At 38.9% G+C, this 19,908-nt stretch overlaps 1 protein-coding gene across 1 annotated transcript in view; it reads left to right on the plus strand.

The window, feature by feature from the left end:
• DMD (dystrophin) overlaps nucleotides 1–19,908 on the plus strand; it is a 2,292,284-nt gene that overhangs the window by 675,968 nt on the left and 1,596,408 nt on the right. The window contains exon 13 of the mRNA XM_056131284.1: nucleotides 15,115–15,234. Coding sequence (XP_055987259.1) covers nucleotides 15,115–15,234 — 120 coding nt within the window. The remainder of the gene's footprint in view (nucleotides 1–15,114; nucleotides 15,235–19,908) is intronic.

The raw sequence follows: 19,908 nt of genomic DNA on the forward strand, positions 1-19,908 counted from the left end.
AATTGGGTTTTAGTCATATAATGTTCCAACACCCATCTCTTCACCATTGTATATCTCCCACCACACATGTCCCAGTGTTTCTCCCCACCTCTAGCCCCACAGCTTGCCTCTATGGCAGACTGGTAAACACTTTTCCTTCCTCCCCTTTTTCCCTCTCTCTCCCTCTGTCTCACTCTCTCCACCTCTCTCCCTCCCTCCCACTCACTCTGACCCTCACCCTCTCTTTTTTGGGGGGGCATTATGGTTCAAAATACAGTTGATAAATCACACAAACTTTTTCACTGTTATTTTTCTAACAGACACATTGAAATAACTATTTAATCACAGGTGGGGAACATCTACTGTGGAGACTAAGGCCCACAAAATCCTGTGGTCTTGCCCTTGTGCTGACAGGGGAAACACATATGCTTCTCATAGACTGCCTATGGCCCATCTGTCTATGATTCTATGACCCACAAATGATGCTATAAATATTCAAGTGATTTCTGGCAGAAAAACATCTCCCCACCCCAGAATCAACCATACAAATAGGAGTATGAACAAGAGAAAAACAACATATATAAACAAAGCAGGTCACATCTTTAAAGCCACTTACAAGGAACACATCTATAAAGCCAATTAATCATATTATCTCTCACATGTTGTGACTTTTATTCCTTTCTTCTATCTCTATTTTTTCTCTCTGTTGCAATATCTTAATGATTGTAACTGTGGCATCTTTTTAAATATCACTGAAGAGGCCTCTATCAATCATACTTAGCTATGTTCTAAAAAAATCAAGCTGGCAATATTGGGTTACATGGAAAAGGAACATTTGTTGGTGAAATGAGATCCCTATGTGGTTCTATACATCAGGATGGCAGTTCAGGAGGGATACATGTAGAATAAGCTTATATAAAAAACAATATGGGGGCCCTGGAGCAATAACACAGTGGGTAGGGCATTTGCCTTTCATGTGGCCGACCCGGGCTCGATTCCCAGCATCCCACAGGGTCCCCCGAGCACCACCAGGAGTAACCCCTGAGCATCACTGGGTGTGGCCCAAAAAAAGCAAAATAAAAAAAATATGGTCTTTTATCGTAGAACTTTTGGATTTACTGTGCACCCAATGCTGGGCTTGTTAAGTGAATTTTTTATAGATTGGACGGACTCACTTTTCCGTTCAGGACTTAGTCATAAATTAAGTGATATCCTGTTGACCCTTTTTAGTTAGGATTGCCACTTAAGCTTGCTTGTTGTATCCTTATTATGACACACATAAAATCTAGAACTACTGTCTATCTTGTGTGTGTGTGTATGTGTGTGTGTGTGTGTTTCGTATACATCTTACTTGACTTTCAAAGAACAGGAAATGGGAATAATTGGTGGGAGCATACATTTTCCTATATGGGAGAAGACTCTGTGACGGTATGATTAATTAGGTTGATAACAAATTGGTTTCACTAGTAGTAGATATTCCGGTAGTATTTTAAGATAAAAGTGAAAACTTATAATCAAAAACTAGTAGCCAAAGAAACCAAGTTCTACAAATAAAAGTCCTCCCACCAAATTCCAAACCTCCATACTAAAAATTACTTTGTACTTAGAATTATGTCATTAAGATAACTCAGTGTCAACACTGCTTTCACAGAACTTTTTGTCCACAAAGAGGAACACAGTACTACTTTTGTGGGATGCTCAATAAGAACATGTGGTAAGAGGCAGAGAGATAGTGTAGGGGTTAGGCACATGCCTCACATGTGGCTGACTCCAGTTTTTGTACCATATAGGGTCCTCTGATTATCACTGGGATTGATTCCTAGTAAAGAGCCCTGAAAACATCTGGATGTGGCCCCCAAACCAAAAAATATTAGTTACTAATTTGGGGCATAATTTCTCCACTGTTGTTTTCCCACACAACTTTGAGTTAGATACTCTGCATCTCTCTCTCTCTCTTTCTCTCTCTCTCTTTCTCTCTCTCACTCTCTTTCTCTCTCTCTCTCTCTCTCTGAGAAGGCCATGGTCTCTCTTTTTCTACCCTCGAATTTCCTGAATTTTGTATATATGTATATGTAATTTTTATTTATTATTGAATCACCGTGAGATACAGTTATAGACTGACAAACTTTCATGATTACGTTTCAGTCATACAATGATCCAGCACCCATCCTATACCAGTGCCCATTCTCCACCACTAATGTTCCCAGTAACCTTCCTGCCACCCCCACCATGACTCTGTGGCAGGCAATTTTTTAACTGAGCCATTGTGAGATACATAGTTACGAAGCTGTTCATAATCAGGTTTCAGTCATACAATGATCGAACACCCAACCTATACCAGTGCCCATTCTCCACCACTAATGTTCCCAGTAACCCTCCTGCCACCCCCACCATGACTCTGTGGCAGGCAATTTTTTAACTGAGCCATTGTGAGATACATAGTTACGAAGCTGTTCATAATCAGGTTTCAGTCATACAATGATCCAACACCCTTCCCTCCACCGGTGTCCATTTCCCACAGTCAATGACCCCAGTTTCCCTCCCACCACCCTGCCAGCCTGCCTCCATGGCTCTATGGCAGGCACTCTCTCTCATTCTCTCTCTCTCCCTCTCCCCCTTCCTCTCCCCCTCCCTCTCTCTCTCCTCTTACCCCCCCCCCCCAGCATCTAGTACTTTGGTCTGCAACACACATACTGAAAGGTTATCAGGTTATTGTGTTTGTTCCTTTACCTACTTTCAGCACGCAGTTCAGAATTAATATATTTTACTTCAAAAATCATGTGATATTTTTGTGTCTAATTTTCACCAAGTATAAAATAAGGATGATCCCGAAATATTTTTATCAACTCAATCATAGGGTTGGTAAAAATATTTAATAATTACACTAAGAGACAGAATAACAAATGGCAGAAGTCTCTACATGGTGTTATCTGTTAGAATTGCATGAATACTACACAAATGAGACTGATTTGAGTTCTAAGAGCAACACTTTAATATACAGAACTGGCAAGTTAATGGGAAAAATAACAAAATCCTACTTAATAGAGTAGTAGTATATGCATGGTACTCAATTTAAATGTGATTATATGTAGTTCAGAGAACAACTAATATCCCATCAACATACTAGAAGAAAGCAGTTGATTCCAAGGGTAACACTGCATAACAGATAAAACCGTTAATTTAATTAAAATAATAATGAACCCCATTCATTTTTTTAAAAAATAACAAATCAAGTGATTCTAGGAACAGATCTCTGATTAGTTCATTGAATTACTGAGTACTGATTTGGTTACATTGCTGGTAATGTCAGATTCATTTTACAGTATACCAGTGCATTTGTTAAACTCAAACAACCCAATGCCACCTCATCTTAGAGTCACAAAAGTATTTGTGTGTGCTTAATTGCTCTAGTAATGCTGCTTCATTAGATATTTCTGGCCTCTGAGGAAGGTTAGAAAAAAAAAGAAGCCTCTCTCTCACTTAGTGAGTTAGTCTCATGTGAAATATCTGGATTTTCCTGAACCAATACTAATTAATTTCAGTTGCTTTGAATAGGTAATGCACCATTAATATTGTAAATTAATTATTTAAGTATATAAAACATTTCAGAATGTATTTTAGGGGGAAATTCTTCACAAGAAAGCTGCAACAGATATGATAATGTGAATTTTAGAGAAATGATTTTTCTTGAAAAAGCATATTTATGCATCATAGAATAAAATGCATGACTCTAAATCCAATCTCATGTAAAAAAATATGGTTGAATATAGTACTCTGTCTCTTTCTAAAGAAAATAAAATTGTTAAACACAGCCTGATATCATTTTGTGTGTAATATTTCTGTAACAAACAAAGATTTCTACTCCTGGTGGTGCTGGCATGCACTCTATTATTCAGTGAAGCTACATTTTTTCAGCGAGAATTTAGATTGGATAATATTTTTGAAATGGATTAGAGTTTAATTGATAGGATCACAGTAGTATTTGGGTTTCTGATATCGATGCTGAAAGTTATTGTGCATATTTGCCACCAAATGACCCTCAACCTTTATCCTTAATATCACCTCTGCCTGGCTTTTCATTCTCCCGCTCCCTCCCCACCCCCGCCTTCCCATTCTCAGTTGATTGGTTTTGATGCAGTCTGTTAGCTGCCTTAGCACTATTCACGTGCCCCTGAACCTCCACCTATGATCCATGTTACTTTCAGCCCACTGATTCTTCCTTTCATCTCCTCCTCTCAGCCCTGGAACTTGTAGACACATATTCTAGTACCCAAAGTTTACCATTGATCAGCATTGTTTATACCATTGACTGGTTTGTCTTAGTCTGGGTAGTATTGGGTAGTACCATATTCAGTTAATAGTTAAAGATTGAGGTCTTGTTGCACAAGAAAACTATTAAATCAGTGCATTTAATGCGATATTTTGTATATTCAATACAGAGAAATTGAGTAAAGGATGCCTTATAAGAGGTCCATGATACTGTGAATAAATTCTGATGCTCATTGGGATATTGCCATGGAAGTATAAGAATGTAATGATAAGGAGATGATACTAGAAATAGAAAAAATTGCATTTCTATACTTCCTAACCATTCTTCTAAACACAGTGCTAGCTGATTATAATGTATTAGTTTATTTAGTTTTATGACTAAACCTGTCTTGGAGAGATTTTTAATTCTAAATTTTTAGATAAATAAATGTGTTCAAGACTTCTTCAGTCGTCTTGAATTGTATGCCCATGGACCCAGACACTTTCCATGCTTTTTGAGACTGTAGTTAAAATTTACTCCAGAAGAACTTATAGAGGCTGGAGCAAATGCAGAAAAGCAAAGAAATTATTAGAGATGGGTGTTGCTGGTTTTCTGGGTATAACTAGATGGACAAGAGAGAGAATCCATAGAGGAAGTAATGCAGGGATTGGTGGCTGTGTATTAAACACTCAGGATGGGAATGCATAAGGAAATTATTATTCAACTTGAGTCCTACAACCCTTTCTTTAAATTCAGAGCAAAGCCTGATTTCACGAAAGGGAAAGCTAATCTGAACCTCAGCCCAGGTTTTCTTTTTGGCTCCTCATCTATCATCACAGGAAAGAATTTAAGAAGAGACTAATAGTGAAGTTTATTTAGTTGAATCTAAATAAACAGGTTTATTTACATTATCAGGAGAGAGAAAGGGAGTACCACACTCAGGTGCACCATGGGCTTTTCCAGAGGGGGGATAGATGAGGGTGCCCCATGAAGTATAACATAAAAACTTTGCACATTTTAGATGCAGATACCCAAAGCACCCAGATGGAAAAGTACCACTTGGCTTAGCAAAGTTATTTTTATAGGTTTTCCCCAGACTGCCACCACTTGGGGCTTGCTTTGTAGATTAAATTGGCAAGGGGAAGAATTTTGCACTTTGGACCAGCCCTAACTTCATGCTCCAATCACAGCCTTTTTTTATTGTTAGAGCTTCTCTCTGGCAGGATCTGGACATCTTTGGGTGGCCGATGGCACCAGTTAGTTCTATCAGCCATATTCCCTATGTTCACAAAGGGGGTTGGGCCTTCAATGCATTTTGGACTACTTTTGGGCTAGAGATGGAATAAGTTCATTGAATCACATCTTAGCTTTTTTTACTACCCACTTACTTCCAGGGACACATATCCCCCTCCCCCCATCTAAATGCCTGATTCCATAGTCATAATATATGGGTGGATTCTTGCACACTCGGAATACACATGCATAAAGAAAGATTTGAGGGCTATTAATGATTAGGGTCTTAATGCTAATTATTTTAGCACTGTATGACACCACTGTAGGATCAGTTAAAGTTACTATTGTTTAAATATCTTGTGGATTATTTGATTGTTCATTCAGCTCTTGAAATTGCTCATACATCTATATATGTCTCTGCTGATGCTAAATACTCATGCTAGCATCAACCTTTGTCTTCTAGTATTTCCAAAGCCACGTTCTCTTTGTTCTCTTTCTGTAATCTAGAGTACCTATTCCTAACTACTTCCAGGTATATTCTTATTGTCACTAAACTTTGTGAACTTGGAAGCAGAAACAGTGTGATTAAAGACTTTTACAGGACCACATAAATTGCTAGTAGCATATTTAGGACTCAACCCCTAGAAATCTGACATGAGATCATATACCATTGACTACAGTTAACATGCACGTGTTTTTGTTTTGGGCCACACCTAGCGGTGCTCAGAGGTTACTTCCTGTTCTGCATGTAGAAATCATTCCTGGCAGGTTAGGGATGGGCTGCTGGGGATCAAACCTCATAGGATGTGGGGAATCAAACCGACAGTCCTATTTCTCTGACCCCGAGCACCTGTTTTATATGAACTATTTGTGTGGTACAGAGGAGTAAACTGAGGAACTCATATGCAAGGCAGGTGCTCTGCTGCTGACCTATATCCCTGGTCCAACATGCACATATATCTGCAGTATGTTGTCCATGCTCTATCAATTTCTACTTATTTGGAAATATGTAAAGGTACATTAACTTCAATCCTGTATTAAAAACAGTTCTCATATTTATTAGACACCCTTTCCATCATTGGGAAGTATTAGGTGCTTTATCTTTCCCATGTCTTCACTGAGACAGTCTTTAGAGCTCCCCTTTGGCAGTTTAAGTGCAGACAGAAACATTAGCATTTATTCCTAACAAAAATGTAAAAACAGTGAGTTCTGACACGAAGGCTAATGTAACTGTGCACTCACATGGAAGTAAAAAGATACCGAAATATGAGCTTTTCCAGGAGAGAATTTTGAGGAGGTTTATTTAAAATATTCAGCATATATATGAGAAAATTGCATACCATAGATTCTCATGGGGAACTACACAATACTGTACCAAGTCAGGCTTAGCAATGGGATATTGGTCTGGAAATCAAATAAGTGCACCACTTCTCAATTATTTTATTTAGGGAAGCAGGGGACAGAGCACCTAGAGGTAAGGAGGGAGGGAGAGAAGGAGGGAGGGAGGATGGAAAAGGGAGAGAAGGAGGGAGGGAGGGAGGGAGGGAGGGAGGGAGGGAGGGAGGGAGGGAGGGAGGGAGGGAGGGAGGAAAAAACTCAGGCCCATCTTTTTCTCAGAAATCAGACATCTTTTCTGATTGGGCCTTGACAGTTTTACTTAAAACTCAAATCAGTTCACAACAAGATACATCGTATAAGCTAATTGATCATGGGGATCTCAGTAATTTTCCCCCTTTTTCCTCCTGAGACAAATTCTCTAAGATCTTCCTTTCCTACATGTTGCACTTACCTTTTGTTCTTTGACAATCTTGGTGTCTTACAGCGTTCTATTGCACTCGAGTTTTGTTCTAATCCTTCCTTATATAAACTTTCTTGTATAGCCTTCCTTCTATAAAATAGCTAAGCTTAAATACCACAGATAGCTTAATATTTTATTAATTATCTTTCAAATTCTATTTATTTGAAGAGTTTGTGGCAGCTGCTAGGTGGCCTTAGAATCTATACAGAATCCCCAGTACTCTGTTATTTCAAGATATGTGTGTTGTGTACCTTTGTGTCTGTGTGTATAGGACTTGCAAATGTTGGCAATTTCCTCTTTTTAATCCCTGAAGAAGGAGTAATACGATCAGTTATGCACCAAGGAACTTCTACACTCTCTTGTTCCCTGTTGCTTGTTATATCTTAAGGCCAAGGGAAATATCATTTCCTTTCCAATAGTAGTTTCCAGAAAATCGGCATTCTATTTGTTTTCTGCTAATCTATCTGCTTCTTACATGCTGCGTTTCACTTTTACTGGGAAAGAAACTAATCTTCCTCTTCCCTCATAGGTGTGTCTGACAGGTAAAAAATTCAGGTGACACAAGAGAGACAATGAAGAAATAAACTATTATTTGGTGGATGCATGATCATGGACTAAACACCTCCATATGGCCAATCCTGTGAGATTATGTCAGAAAGAGGTGATAGGATGTGGGAGGAAAAGGCAAAGTGAAAGATTAATATTTAAATAGATAAATTTTTCAGTCCAACAGCATCACTTTAATGCCATCATTTTTGTAATTATTTTGTATGTGCATCAGAAAAAAGACCTTGGGAAAGGGAGTTTGGGGATACAGGCCAGTCTGCCACCCCTAGGACCACCACTTAAGCTAATTTGTATTTGGAGGGAGTTGAATACTTTGGGCCAAATTGTGTTTCTTACATATTCCATTTTAAGTCCTGTTCCAGCAGAAATAAATCAGCATGCTACTTTGTACTTCCTGGGATGCAGTCTGTCCTTGGTTCCAGTACTTTCCTGACATCGCCTATCTTCACACATTTCTTTTAAAGCATTAGTCCACATGTGTGCTGATAAAATAGACTAAAATAGAAGAGCTCTGAAATAAAGGCTCCAGTTGTTATTCTGTGAAACTGTTTCAAAATCAGCTTGACATGGATCAGAGCCAGAATCCAGTACCATGGATGACACATGACAAAGAACAGTTTTACTGAAGTCATTAAATTGTATGATGGGGGCTAACACAGCTTTGTCAGATTCTCTAACAAGGGAATTTTTTAACAGTGGTAAAACAATATCCAAGTATGTCAAATCTAAACAAAAGTTAATGTTAAATTTTAGTGTTGGCCTTTTTGCTTGTAAGTTGGCCTTGGAGAACAAATATTGCTGACATACGTATCTGAGAATGGTATATAAATTTAATTGGTATACCAGCTGTTTAAAAATTCCAATAAATGAATTAGTAAGTTACTTTAGTGATAGCACAGCTGTAGGGCGTTTGCCTTGCACACAGCCAACATGGCCGACCCGAGTTCAATTCCTCCGCCCCTCTCGGAGAGCCCGGCAATATCTCACCCGCACCCCGCACGGCAGAGCCTGGCAAGCTACCATGATGTATTCGATATGCCAAACACAGTAACAACAAAGTCTCCAATGGAGACGTTACTTGGCCCACTTGAGCAAATCGATGAACAACGGGAGGACAGTGACAGTGACAGTGACTTTAATAAAATTAGTGGAGGTACTGGAGAGGTAGTACAGTGGATACGTTGCTTGTTTTGCACACCGCTGACCCCAGTTTGATCCCTGGCATCAAAACATGGTCCCTTTGAGACTCACCAGGAGGGAGTCAGGGACACAGAACCAGGATTGTGCTCTAAGCACTGCTGGATGAGACAAAAAGGTGACAGAAATATATTAAACATCCTCAGTATATGTCTCTATTATTTCATATCTATTATTATTTCATATCTATTATTGTGCAAATAATCAATAAGTAATTAAATAATAAAACCTAATTTTTAAGAGTATGTTGTAGCATTTTTAACTTGAAGATACTCAATTTCTGATAGAAAACATGTTTGTGTACTTCTCTGGGGATGCATCTGTATTTGTAATATTGACTCTCATTTCAAGTTGAATTAGCAAATCAACTGTAAATATCCCTTGTATACATCTAGCAATGAGAAGTTCAAATGCATAAGTAAAAATTTAGCTAGAATTAATTTAAGAACAACTTTAAAGAATGTAAAGGTATTTTAAATTATATTACTCTTGATAATCCATGCTTTCACAAAGAAGACAGCAGGAGTGGCTACTTTATATCATATTTTATTGCACTCTGGTTGCAGAATTTTTGCCAACTTTATTTTGTAAAACAAGAAGTAGGTTTCAGGCCTGGAGATATAGTGCCTTGCATGTCCCTGACCTAGAATTGATCCCTGGACCACCTCATCTCCTAAGCCTGGATGACCCTGATGGTCCTCAGGCATTGCTGACTATTGCTCTGGAGGCCCCTAGCAGTTCATACTGGAGGCCCTGTTTGTCCTAAGCAATGTAGTCATGAGCTTCAGCACAACATCTGGCCATCACACTGAACCACTGGCCTGTTTAGCTAAAAATTCATGGGCCCTTTAAGCATCATTTGGGAACCCCTCCAAATTGTGGGATATGACCATTAAGTGTAGTTTTAAAATACAATGCTGATATTACGGGGAAAACACCAACCAAGCAGGGTATAACTATCACACTGAGGGACAATTTGATATATGTTGGCAACACTCTTCATAGACAGAAACTCATCCTCATATGCTGGAGACCAAACTGGTCTTCACATATGAGAAGTGTGGGCTTTACCCACACTTCGGAGATATACCCCATGTCTGAAGTTGAAATTGAGGCCCCAGTTGAAAGTTTAAACCACATGACCATCTTGCTTCATCTAAAAAATACAAATTTGGGGGGGGGGCAGAGAGGTAGTACAACAGGTAGGGTGTTTGCCTTGCATGCAACTAACCCAGGTTCAATCCCTGGCATCCCATGTGGTCCCTCAAGCACCACCAGGAGTAATTCTTGAGTGCATAGCCAGGAGTAAACCCTGAGCATCGCTGGGTGTGACCCAAAAAGCAAAAAAAAAAAAATCAAAACTTTAGGGCTGGAGAGATAGTGCAGTGTGTAGGGCACTTGCATTTCAGGCAGCTGACCCAGATTTGTTCCCCAGCATCTTATATAGTTTCTGAGCACCACAAAGATTTATACCTGAGTGCAGACACCAGGAGTAAGCTCTGAGCACTACTGGGTGTGGCCCCCACACCAGAACAAATATAAAAAATGCAAATACATTAAATCTAGACTCTGGTTATTTATTTGCTTTTGGCTTTTAATGTTAGTTTATACTGTGATATTCATGAATACTTATTTTGGGGCATTTTTGGAGTGGAGTTCTGGAAAATGTGGAAGTAGAAATAAAACTTGTGATAAGTTTGTGTCTTTCAGGTTTTCAGAACACTCAGAAATGCCAATGTGACCTTGTATGTTTTAAATCCTAATTAGGAATAAAAGAAGATATATAAATTGAAATGTTATAGAAGAGAAAAAGAGGTGCTAGAAATAACTTAAATGAAGTTCAGGAAAGATGCCCTCAGTACTACATACTGTTCAAGATTCTTAGTCCCTGTGGATATTCTTCCTCATGGTCCTTTATTTTTCTTTGCTCACCTAAAGTTCAGATAGATTTTGTATTTGATTTTAAAATGATTACCTCACAGCTAGTTTCAGTAGTTCTCTGTGTCAACTCTTCTGCAAAAGCATAAAATGTTAAACCCTTAAGCCTTATGGCAAGAATATACTATCCAATTTCTAAGCAAAAAAATCAGAAGTCTAACTACTGATGAAAAAAATAGTCCACTTGAACATATATGCTTTGCAGTGAATCAATTTGAGTCTGAGAATAAGCATTTCATGGATCAAATATTGATTTCCTTAAGCTCCTTTACTGAAACATGCTAAAGGAGAAAAATTCAAATTACATGTAAATATGTGAGTGGTACGGCAATATTTCCTAATTACTTCTAACATCTGTAATTACATTTGAGTCATTAGGAAGACGCAAGTCTAAAGAAACTAGTTTTACATTAGCCACCAAAATACTATTTTAATCATTTTAAAATTCCTGACTGCCATATTTGAAATATTCCCAGTCCTGGCTTTTGTAACTCAAAAACTACAGGGTTAAAATTACCTTCAAGGACAGCTTTGAATGTTAATGTTTCCATTTTCAGTCTCATGGCAGAAAGTTTTATTAACCGGTGTTAGCTCTGGAAAGTCAAAGGCATGATAGGCCGAATCTCAACTCCACACACAAAATAGATGCACAGTCATTTTCTTCTAAATTGCTTCACTTGAAAATGTAGCGTGAAAACCTAGAGAGAGGAAGTAAGAGTAAGTGAGTTTTAAAGTGCTGTGAAATGTTGAAATAAAAAAAAATAAAAATCTTCAGACTAAAAAATTGTCTCTGCATTTTAGTGTGTGGTGTAGTTTATTAAAGCAAGTTCTCATACACTTGCCTTAGAGTTTGAATATCTAAGAGCCAGTCTGCTAAGGCACCAAACATTGTCTTACAAGTTGGCAGAGAAGCTGTTCCAGAAAGTTAGCAGACTTTATTTCTAGAAAGGATTTGTTCCCATGTGTTTGTCCATTCTTGGATTACTTAATAAAATATTTCAAGAAGCAGACTATATGAGAGCTTGGTGTCCCCAATCAAGATTTCTCATCACTAATTATCGTGGTACTGTCCAGGTCTGGGGGAATTGGCCCTCTTGGGCAGAATGTCAGTGTCGCCACTATTTCTCTGTTTACCCCTACTTATCATTTCAAAGAAATTGAACTCTATAATTTTGAAAAGACTGAAAGTGCCATTTTGTGATGATATGTGCTTGTTAGTGTATTTGTAGTTATACTTGAAAAAGCTAATCCTCCCTATTAGATTGTAATTGCTGTGCAGAGCAATTACGTGCTGGTCAGGAAAGGCCAATCTCATCTATGCAATTGTCTCATTCCCTGGATGGCACCATTCATTGAACCAAAGTTTCTTGGTCCCTAGTTGCTTCAACTATGTAATGAGATGACGAAGGCAACCTCAGTGCTAGAAGATCTTATATTCCAGTTCGCTAGATATAAACCACAAATGTATAAACTCATACCTAAGAAAATAATGAGCAGTGAAATTTTTTTGTTTGAGGGCCACACTTGACTGTGCTCAGGGCTTACTCCTGCTTGTACACCAGGGCCCAGGGGATCATGATACAGCGTTTTCCATGCTGTACTATCTCTCTAGTTCCACTATTGAAATTTTTATGTTAAAAAGGCAGATTAAAAGGGAGTTAAGTTGGGAGCAGATTTAGATAGCACATTCAGAAAGCCTCTCTGGACAGATGACAGAAGCTAAGAATGGGATACAGAGGAGAACTTACTTAAGAGGTCTGGAGAAAGAGCAATTCAGACAGAGCAAACACTTTGACACATTTGTTAGAGAGAGTAGACAGTTTTGGCTGACCTGTAGTGTTCAAGGGCAAGAACTGGGTGTGAATTTATATTGAAAAAGCAAGTAGGCACCAGATTGTGTAAAGATTTAAGGTAAAGTAATTGCATAGAAATAGATTTGTTTTCAGTGACAGAATGATAATTGATGTATTGTTGAACAGATAAGGAACAAGTGGAGAGCTAAAAAGCAGTTTAGGTATATAGGATGATAATCCAGAGAGGGTTTCTTGAATTAAGCAGTGGTTAATTAGGTCAGTAACAGAAAATTCAAATAAGGGAATATCAAAAAGGGCTATTGGATTTGGAAAACTAGATGGAGGTCACTGGCAACTTTTAGATTAATGGTAGAAAACAAAATATTTTTCATTAAGAGGAATTTATATTAGGGAAGGTTTGTTTAGGCTAAGTTCATTTTAAGGGCCTAGTGGTAGGGAATATGTTTTGCATGAATGAGGCCACAGGTCCAGTCCTTAGCACCCTAAAATTCTTTGGTATGCTAATGGAAAATTCTATGGAAGAGAAAATATTGCCAATCTTAAAAGCAGTTGGTAGAGTTCTGGAAGTGTTCAGGGAGAAGTCGGTGTTATTAGCAGAAGATTCTATTACCTTCTTCAGAAGAGGTTCTCACTGTGTACTTGCAAGATCATTTGATAGCATAAATATGCACATTTCCCTGAGTACAGCAGAACATTTTCTTGGAATAGTTCAAGTTAATGAAAATGATATTGCCCAAGACCTGACAAATGAATCCCACACCTGCATTGAGAAAGGAATATTTTTGGCATATAGGTCAGGAGACTATTGATTTTTAAACAAAAGTTTATTGAAATGAAACTACTTTGCAAGTGTGTAAATGTTTTAGGGGTACAATGGTAATACATCATCTCCGCCATCCAAGTTCCTATAGCCCTGCCACACAGTTCCTGTGCCAGTAACCCTCCCTCCGAGATCCAGTCCCCATCCTCCTCGTATAAACTCAGGTTATACTGAGCTTTGGGTTTTATTTCCATTTGACATGATCTCTTCCCATCATTGGTTTATGTGCCACTTATGAGTGATATCAGCTGGTGTTTATCTATTTCCTTCTGATGTATTTCTCTTAGATGACACCCTCTAGTTCCATCCATGTTGAAGCAAACAGATTTTATCTTTTCTTATATTGGAATAATAGTTCATTGTGCACATAGATGACAGCTTCTTTTTGCTCTTGTCTCTCCGTGGGCACTTAGGTTGCTTGCAGATCTTGGGTATACTAAAGCATGCTTCGATGAATATGAGTATGTGTGCAAAGATCCTTTTTGTGTGTGTGGGGGGGGGTGTCGCACAGCTGGCAGTGTCAGGGCTTACTTCTGCATCTGTGCTCAAGAATCACTCCTCATGGTGCTCAGGGCACCATATGGGGTGCCAGGGATTGATTGAATCCTGGTCAGCCACGTGCAAGGCAGGTGCACTACCCCCACTATATTATTGCCCAGGCTCTACATATGTCTTTTTGAATGAGTATTTCTGTGCTCTGTGCTTTGAATCCAAGTAGTGCAATTGCTAAATCATATGGTCATTTTATTTTTAATTTTCTCTGTGTTATCTCTGTTGGGCTGGAGCAATAGCACAGTGGTAGGGCATTTACCTTGCATGCAGCAGGCCCAGCCAAGCCAGGTTCAATTCCTCCGCCCCTCTCAGAGAGCCTGGCAAGCTACCGAGAGTATCTTGCCCACATGGCAAAACCTGGCAAGCTACCTGTGACATATTCAATATGCCAAACACAGTAACATCAAGTCTCATGATGGAGACGTTACTGGGCCTGCTCAAGCAAATTGATGAACAATAGGAGGACAGTGCTACACGCTCTGTTGAGGCTCAAGTAGTCCACATTGCCTCCATGATAGAGAGTCCCTTTGTCCATGTCATCTCTGCCACCACTGATTGTTTCTGGCCTTTAGATTCTAGTCCATTCTCACTGGTGTAAGGTGATCACTTGCTGTCATTTTGATTCGCGCTTTCCTAATAATTAGAGATGATGAGGAATTTTTCATGTGCCAGTGGACCTTCAACATGTCTTCTTTTAGAAGTTTCTGTTTAGCTATTCTTTTAGAGGGGGACCCACAAACCTGGCTGTGCTCAGGGCTTATGCCTGACTCTGTGCTCAGGGATCACACCTGATGGTGCTTGTGAGGGGGCATATGTGGTACCAGGAATCATACCAGACTTGGCCTCCTGCAAAGCAAGCATCTTAACCCCTGTTCTCTCTTCCTGGATTTCTCCCCATTGAAATACCTGTTTTTCTTGTTGAATTTTCTGAGTAGCTTCATTTTATCTGATAAAAATTATCTTTCAGGTGCTTCAAGAAGATCTAGAGCAGGAACAAGTCCGGGTCAATTCCCTCACTCATATGGTGGTGGTAGTTGATGAAGCTAGTGGAGATCACGCAACGGCTGCTCTGGAGGAACAACTTAAGGTCAGATTCTGAATTTCATGTACTTCAAATTCCTAGCAATTTGAAGGTATTTAGAAAACGTAGCATGCTATTTTTATGTTGCAGATATTTAGATTGCCATCCACTTGGTTCATTCAAATTATTTGTCATTTGTGCATAATTCCCTTTCATTAACTATGCATTATTTGCTCACACCGGTTAGCTTCCTGGCCCATGGGGGAATTACATAAGTGCATCTCTATTTTCTTTCTAGTTAAATCATGTGTATTAAAAACTGGCTAGACAAATATTAATTTATGCCCTCTTCAATCCTAAATCTAAAGGAAGATAGAGTTAAAATACATATAAAATATCCTCAATTAAATGGTGAAAAAGATAATGCCATCAATACATTTCTTCCTGCAAAGACTTCTGTGGCCAGGCAGAAGAGAGCGGTGAGGTCACGGAAGTTTTGCTGGGGCAGATACTTTGCCTTTCAAGTCCTCATTTGGCTTTAGAGTACATAATGTCCTTGGAAATAGTCATCAGCATCTAATCTCAAGCAACAGTTTAGTCTTTCCTTTATAGTAGTTATTAATAAGCTTCTGCTATAAAAAATTTCAAAACAAGCCTATATCAAAACATTCTTCAAGGGAAAACATAACAGGTTATTGTTTTGAATGTGATGCATCACATGAATCCATAAACCTACAGAACTATGAATTATGTTTGATAGATTATTGTGACACTAGGTGTCTGCCTTTCCTTGGTAATTTTTAGCGGTCAGTAGTGTGCCTGAGACATCTAAGGATCCGTTCAGTGTGGGTTTCAATGGCTTTATCAGTCTGGGATTGTTTGAAATGTAGTTTCTTTCACCTCTAACACAGATTCTTAAACCCTTATCTCTGTTTTCTTCTCTTTTCTTGTGTGTGAATTGTGTCTTTTTTTTAATCCCAGGGAAATGTCATTTCCTGAGATTACTTGTTTAGACCATCATTTTCAAATATGCTATCACCCTCCATCATGCAACAACACAGAGAAAACTCTCAGACTGCTCTAGTTTGGTAGTTGATGGAACTACTGCTACATGTTGTTGTTATAATTGCTGATGTAATGCACTATCTTGTAGGTCATAAAATAGATTGTATGTACACATGCTGAAGACCTAAAATACTCCACTGAAGGACCATGGCTTGTTTTAAGGAACAGAATTGCCACTATTTTCAAGCAGTACTCAGTTTTAGAAGTTTTCAGAAAAGATATGTTTAGCTTCTTAGAGCAATTAGTGGAGAGATTCATGCACTGACTTCTCTAAATCAGAATTTTAGTCGTTAAAATAACAACTAGAGATTGTATATATTCTACAAACACCCCTGGGACTGGGCCACCATGCCATAATCCAGAGAATTCATAGGCAGTGTTCGAATTAAATATTAGGGTCCATCCACTAAGAGTGGTGAGTCTATGCTTTCTTATTTTACATTCTATTTGATTTTTCAACCTTGTTTTCTGGCTCTATGTCTTTGACTTAGATGCCTCCATTATGCACTCATTGGCTATCCCAAATTAAGAGGATCCCCTCCCCCGATCTGCATTTGTCCATGATTGCCTCCCCCACTTCATTGCTGTTGTCCATTCATTCCTCAACCCCCTTTGTGTTCCATTACCCTACCCTTACCTTTACTTTTTGTTCACACCTAGCAGTGCTCAGGGTTTAATAATGGATCTGTGCCCAGAGATCCCTCCTGGCAATGCTCAAGGAACCATATGTAGTACTAGGAATATAACCGGGGCTGACCATATGCAAGGCAAGTGCTCTATCCCCTACAATATCTCTCCTGCCCTGTTTTCCCTTTTGGAAAATTGCATTTTCCTCAACACTGCCCTAGCGGCCACAGACTTTCAGACACCTGAGACTCCTGTCTAAAGGGCACAGTTCTAAGGGATTCACACAAATCACAAATCATCCTGTTATTCGTCGATTGCCTCGAGCAGGCCCCAGTAACGTCTCCTTCATCCTAGCCCTGAGATTATATTCAAGACTCTTTAGGAGAATGACACCCATCATTGTTATTGGTATTTGGCATATTGGGTACGCCAAGGGGAGTTTGCCAGACTCTGCCCTGTGGGCAGGCTACATTCGGCAACCTGCCAGTTTGTCCAAAGTAGGAATGAGATAATAAGATGTTATAATAAGATGCCCTGGAAGTCTTTGGCTGCCGGAGCCCTGGTCGGGGCGGAGAGGAAAGCTCAACTCGCTCCCCTCCAAGGGGTCCCAGCGAGCGAGGACAGTCAGGCTCGGGGGCAGAAGACTGCACTCTTCTCTTCCAGGATCTGGGTTTTATAGTCTCTAAGGGATTAAGTGTCAGTAAAAGCACCTGCCATTGTCTTTCTTTTTTCCCATTCCCCATTCCAAGAAAAATGCATGCTTGAATTCTGGACCATTTATTCATTAATTAGAATTGCTCTGGTACACTTGACTTTCATTAAGCTTTGCCATTTCAGAGTCTGCTCCCTCTGCCAGCCTTTAGGTTCTTCATGAATTACAGTTTTTTCATCATCAGTTTAATGGGGGACAAAATTCGAGTGGTTTTGGCCATAATCAGTGTTACTCAAGGGCCATTCCTGTTTTTGTGCTCAGGATATTCCCTGGCCGTGGTTGTAGGGGGCATATGTGGTGCCAGGCAGGGATTGAAACAGGGTTGGCTGCATACAGGCAAGTGCCTTAACCCCTGAACTATCTCCTGCTACAATAGCTTAGTTTGCTTGTTAGAATTTCTCTAACTTTAATAGACTTTCAAAAATCTGATTTTAAAAGTGTTGAAGGACAGTGTTAGGTCCAAACATCTGCTGAGGAATATCCCAAAGATACCATGGCTTTGTGAAGGATAATGTCAAAGGTTCCATTTTTCTAAATTCAGTTGATTTTTTCTCTCCGAGGTTTAGTTTGTCCCTCAGCAATGGCACCACAGGTCAAAATCTTATCCTTTAGAGATTTCTAGAATGTCAGTATACAGAGAGTGTGATGTGTCAGCAGTAAGGTCAGTTAACTAATTTTATTGAGAAAAAGCTGTATCGCTAAGAGGGTTAATTCTCTGGTATCTTCAGCCCTGGAGGATAGTACTATATCTCGTTCTAAGAATTGGGCAGTCAGTTTTCATTTTTTGTAAGTAAGTCTTTGTTATTTCCATCCGTTTCCTCAGGAATTGGAAAAGGTCACCGTTGGAGTAGTGGACAAAATGAGAATTTGTCGCAACCATCCTGGGTTGGGCTTGAAACATTTGAAAGCCAGCTACCTGGATTGGGTTTTCAAAGCAAAAAATTAGATTTTTCTCACGTTTTTGTCTTTGGAATCAAACATTGATTTCTTATCATTTATGGCAACCATAGTAGGAAATGTAACTGCTCTCAATACTTGCAGTCTAGGAAAGGGGTATTTAGACAGATATTTACAAAATTGAGCAAATATTTTGGAGTGGATATCTCAACATTTTTAAGGAGGTTTTGTGAGAGTAAGTGCATCAGACTGAAAACTGAATGGGTTTGAGAGATTCTACAGGAAAATGGTATTTAGAATCTAAAGTATATGTTGACAGAAACAAAACAAAAATGTTTCTAGGGAACTTGTGGTGGATTTGTGAGACTTTGTCCTGTATGCAGGAGACAGAACTGGTGAGCATGACATTGTCAAGAAACTAGAACAGAAGACCAATTTGGTTGCACTATTGAATTTCAAGAGTCAAATTTTAGGGGGGTGTTGAGAGCTAGATAGGAGCTTATCTAAGAAAGAAAAACAGCATGATACTAAAGTGCAATGGTCTAAAATATGTGCTGCACAGTCCTCTCTGCAAGAATGGCAGTTGACACTGTGTAGAGGGTTTATGACAAATATATAGCATCCACTTTGCTGGGCCTACACCTGTCGTTCACCTGAAATTCCATCCATTTTGTCTCCAATGATATCTCACCAGCATTTTTGATGGCTTAATAATATTCCACTGAGTATCTACATGAAGGTTTCTTTAGCTGTCGGCCGATGTGTGATTCCATGTTTGGGCTGTTATGAATAATGCTGGTATAAAGCACAACAGTCTACATATCTTTGAGAATTACTTTTTTACATGTCCTTTGGATTAAGGCCAAGGAATTTTATAGCTGGATCAAAAGGTATTTATAATTTCATTTTAAAGGGATTTCTATATTCTTTCCTTTGGGAGCTGCACAATTTACATTTCAAAGAGTGCACTCTTTGTAATTTTTGTTCATGATCTCACCAGAATTTATTATTTTCAGGGTTTTGAAGATATAGGTCATTTTTATCCTTGTGAGGCTATATGTAATCGTGGTTTTGAATAACATTTGCCTAATCAGTGATGATGAGCCCTCTTCATGTATCTTGGCCCATATGTATGTTTTTGCTTGAGAAATGTTTATTCAGGTATTTTGCCTACCTTTTCATTTGCTTCTTGCATTTTTGTCATTAAAATGTGTGAATTACATATTTTTGTGTATCAAGCATGTGATATGTAACGTTGCCATTTTTGGTCGTAGTTCCTTTTGCTGCACTGAAGCTTTTTAATTTTACATTCTTATATTTGTTTCTCTTGCTAATTTCTGCCTACTAGTAGACCTGAATCTCCATTAGATCTCTGATACAGATATTTTAGAGTGTATCTCCTATAGTTTATCCTGATGTATTTCATAACTTTTTGTCTG

Source organism: Sorex fumeus, unplaced genomic scaffold (assembly GCF_029834395.1).
Source record: "Sorex fumeus unplaced genomic scaffold, SorFum_2.1 ptg000086l, whole genome shotgun sequence".
Lineage (NCBI taxonomy): Eukaryota > Metazoa > Chordata > Mammalia > Eulipotyphla > Soricidae > Sorex > Sorex fumeus.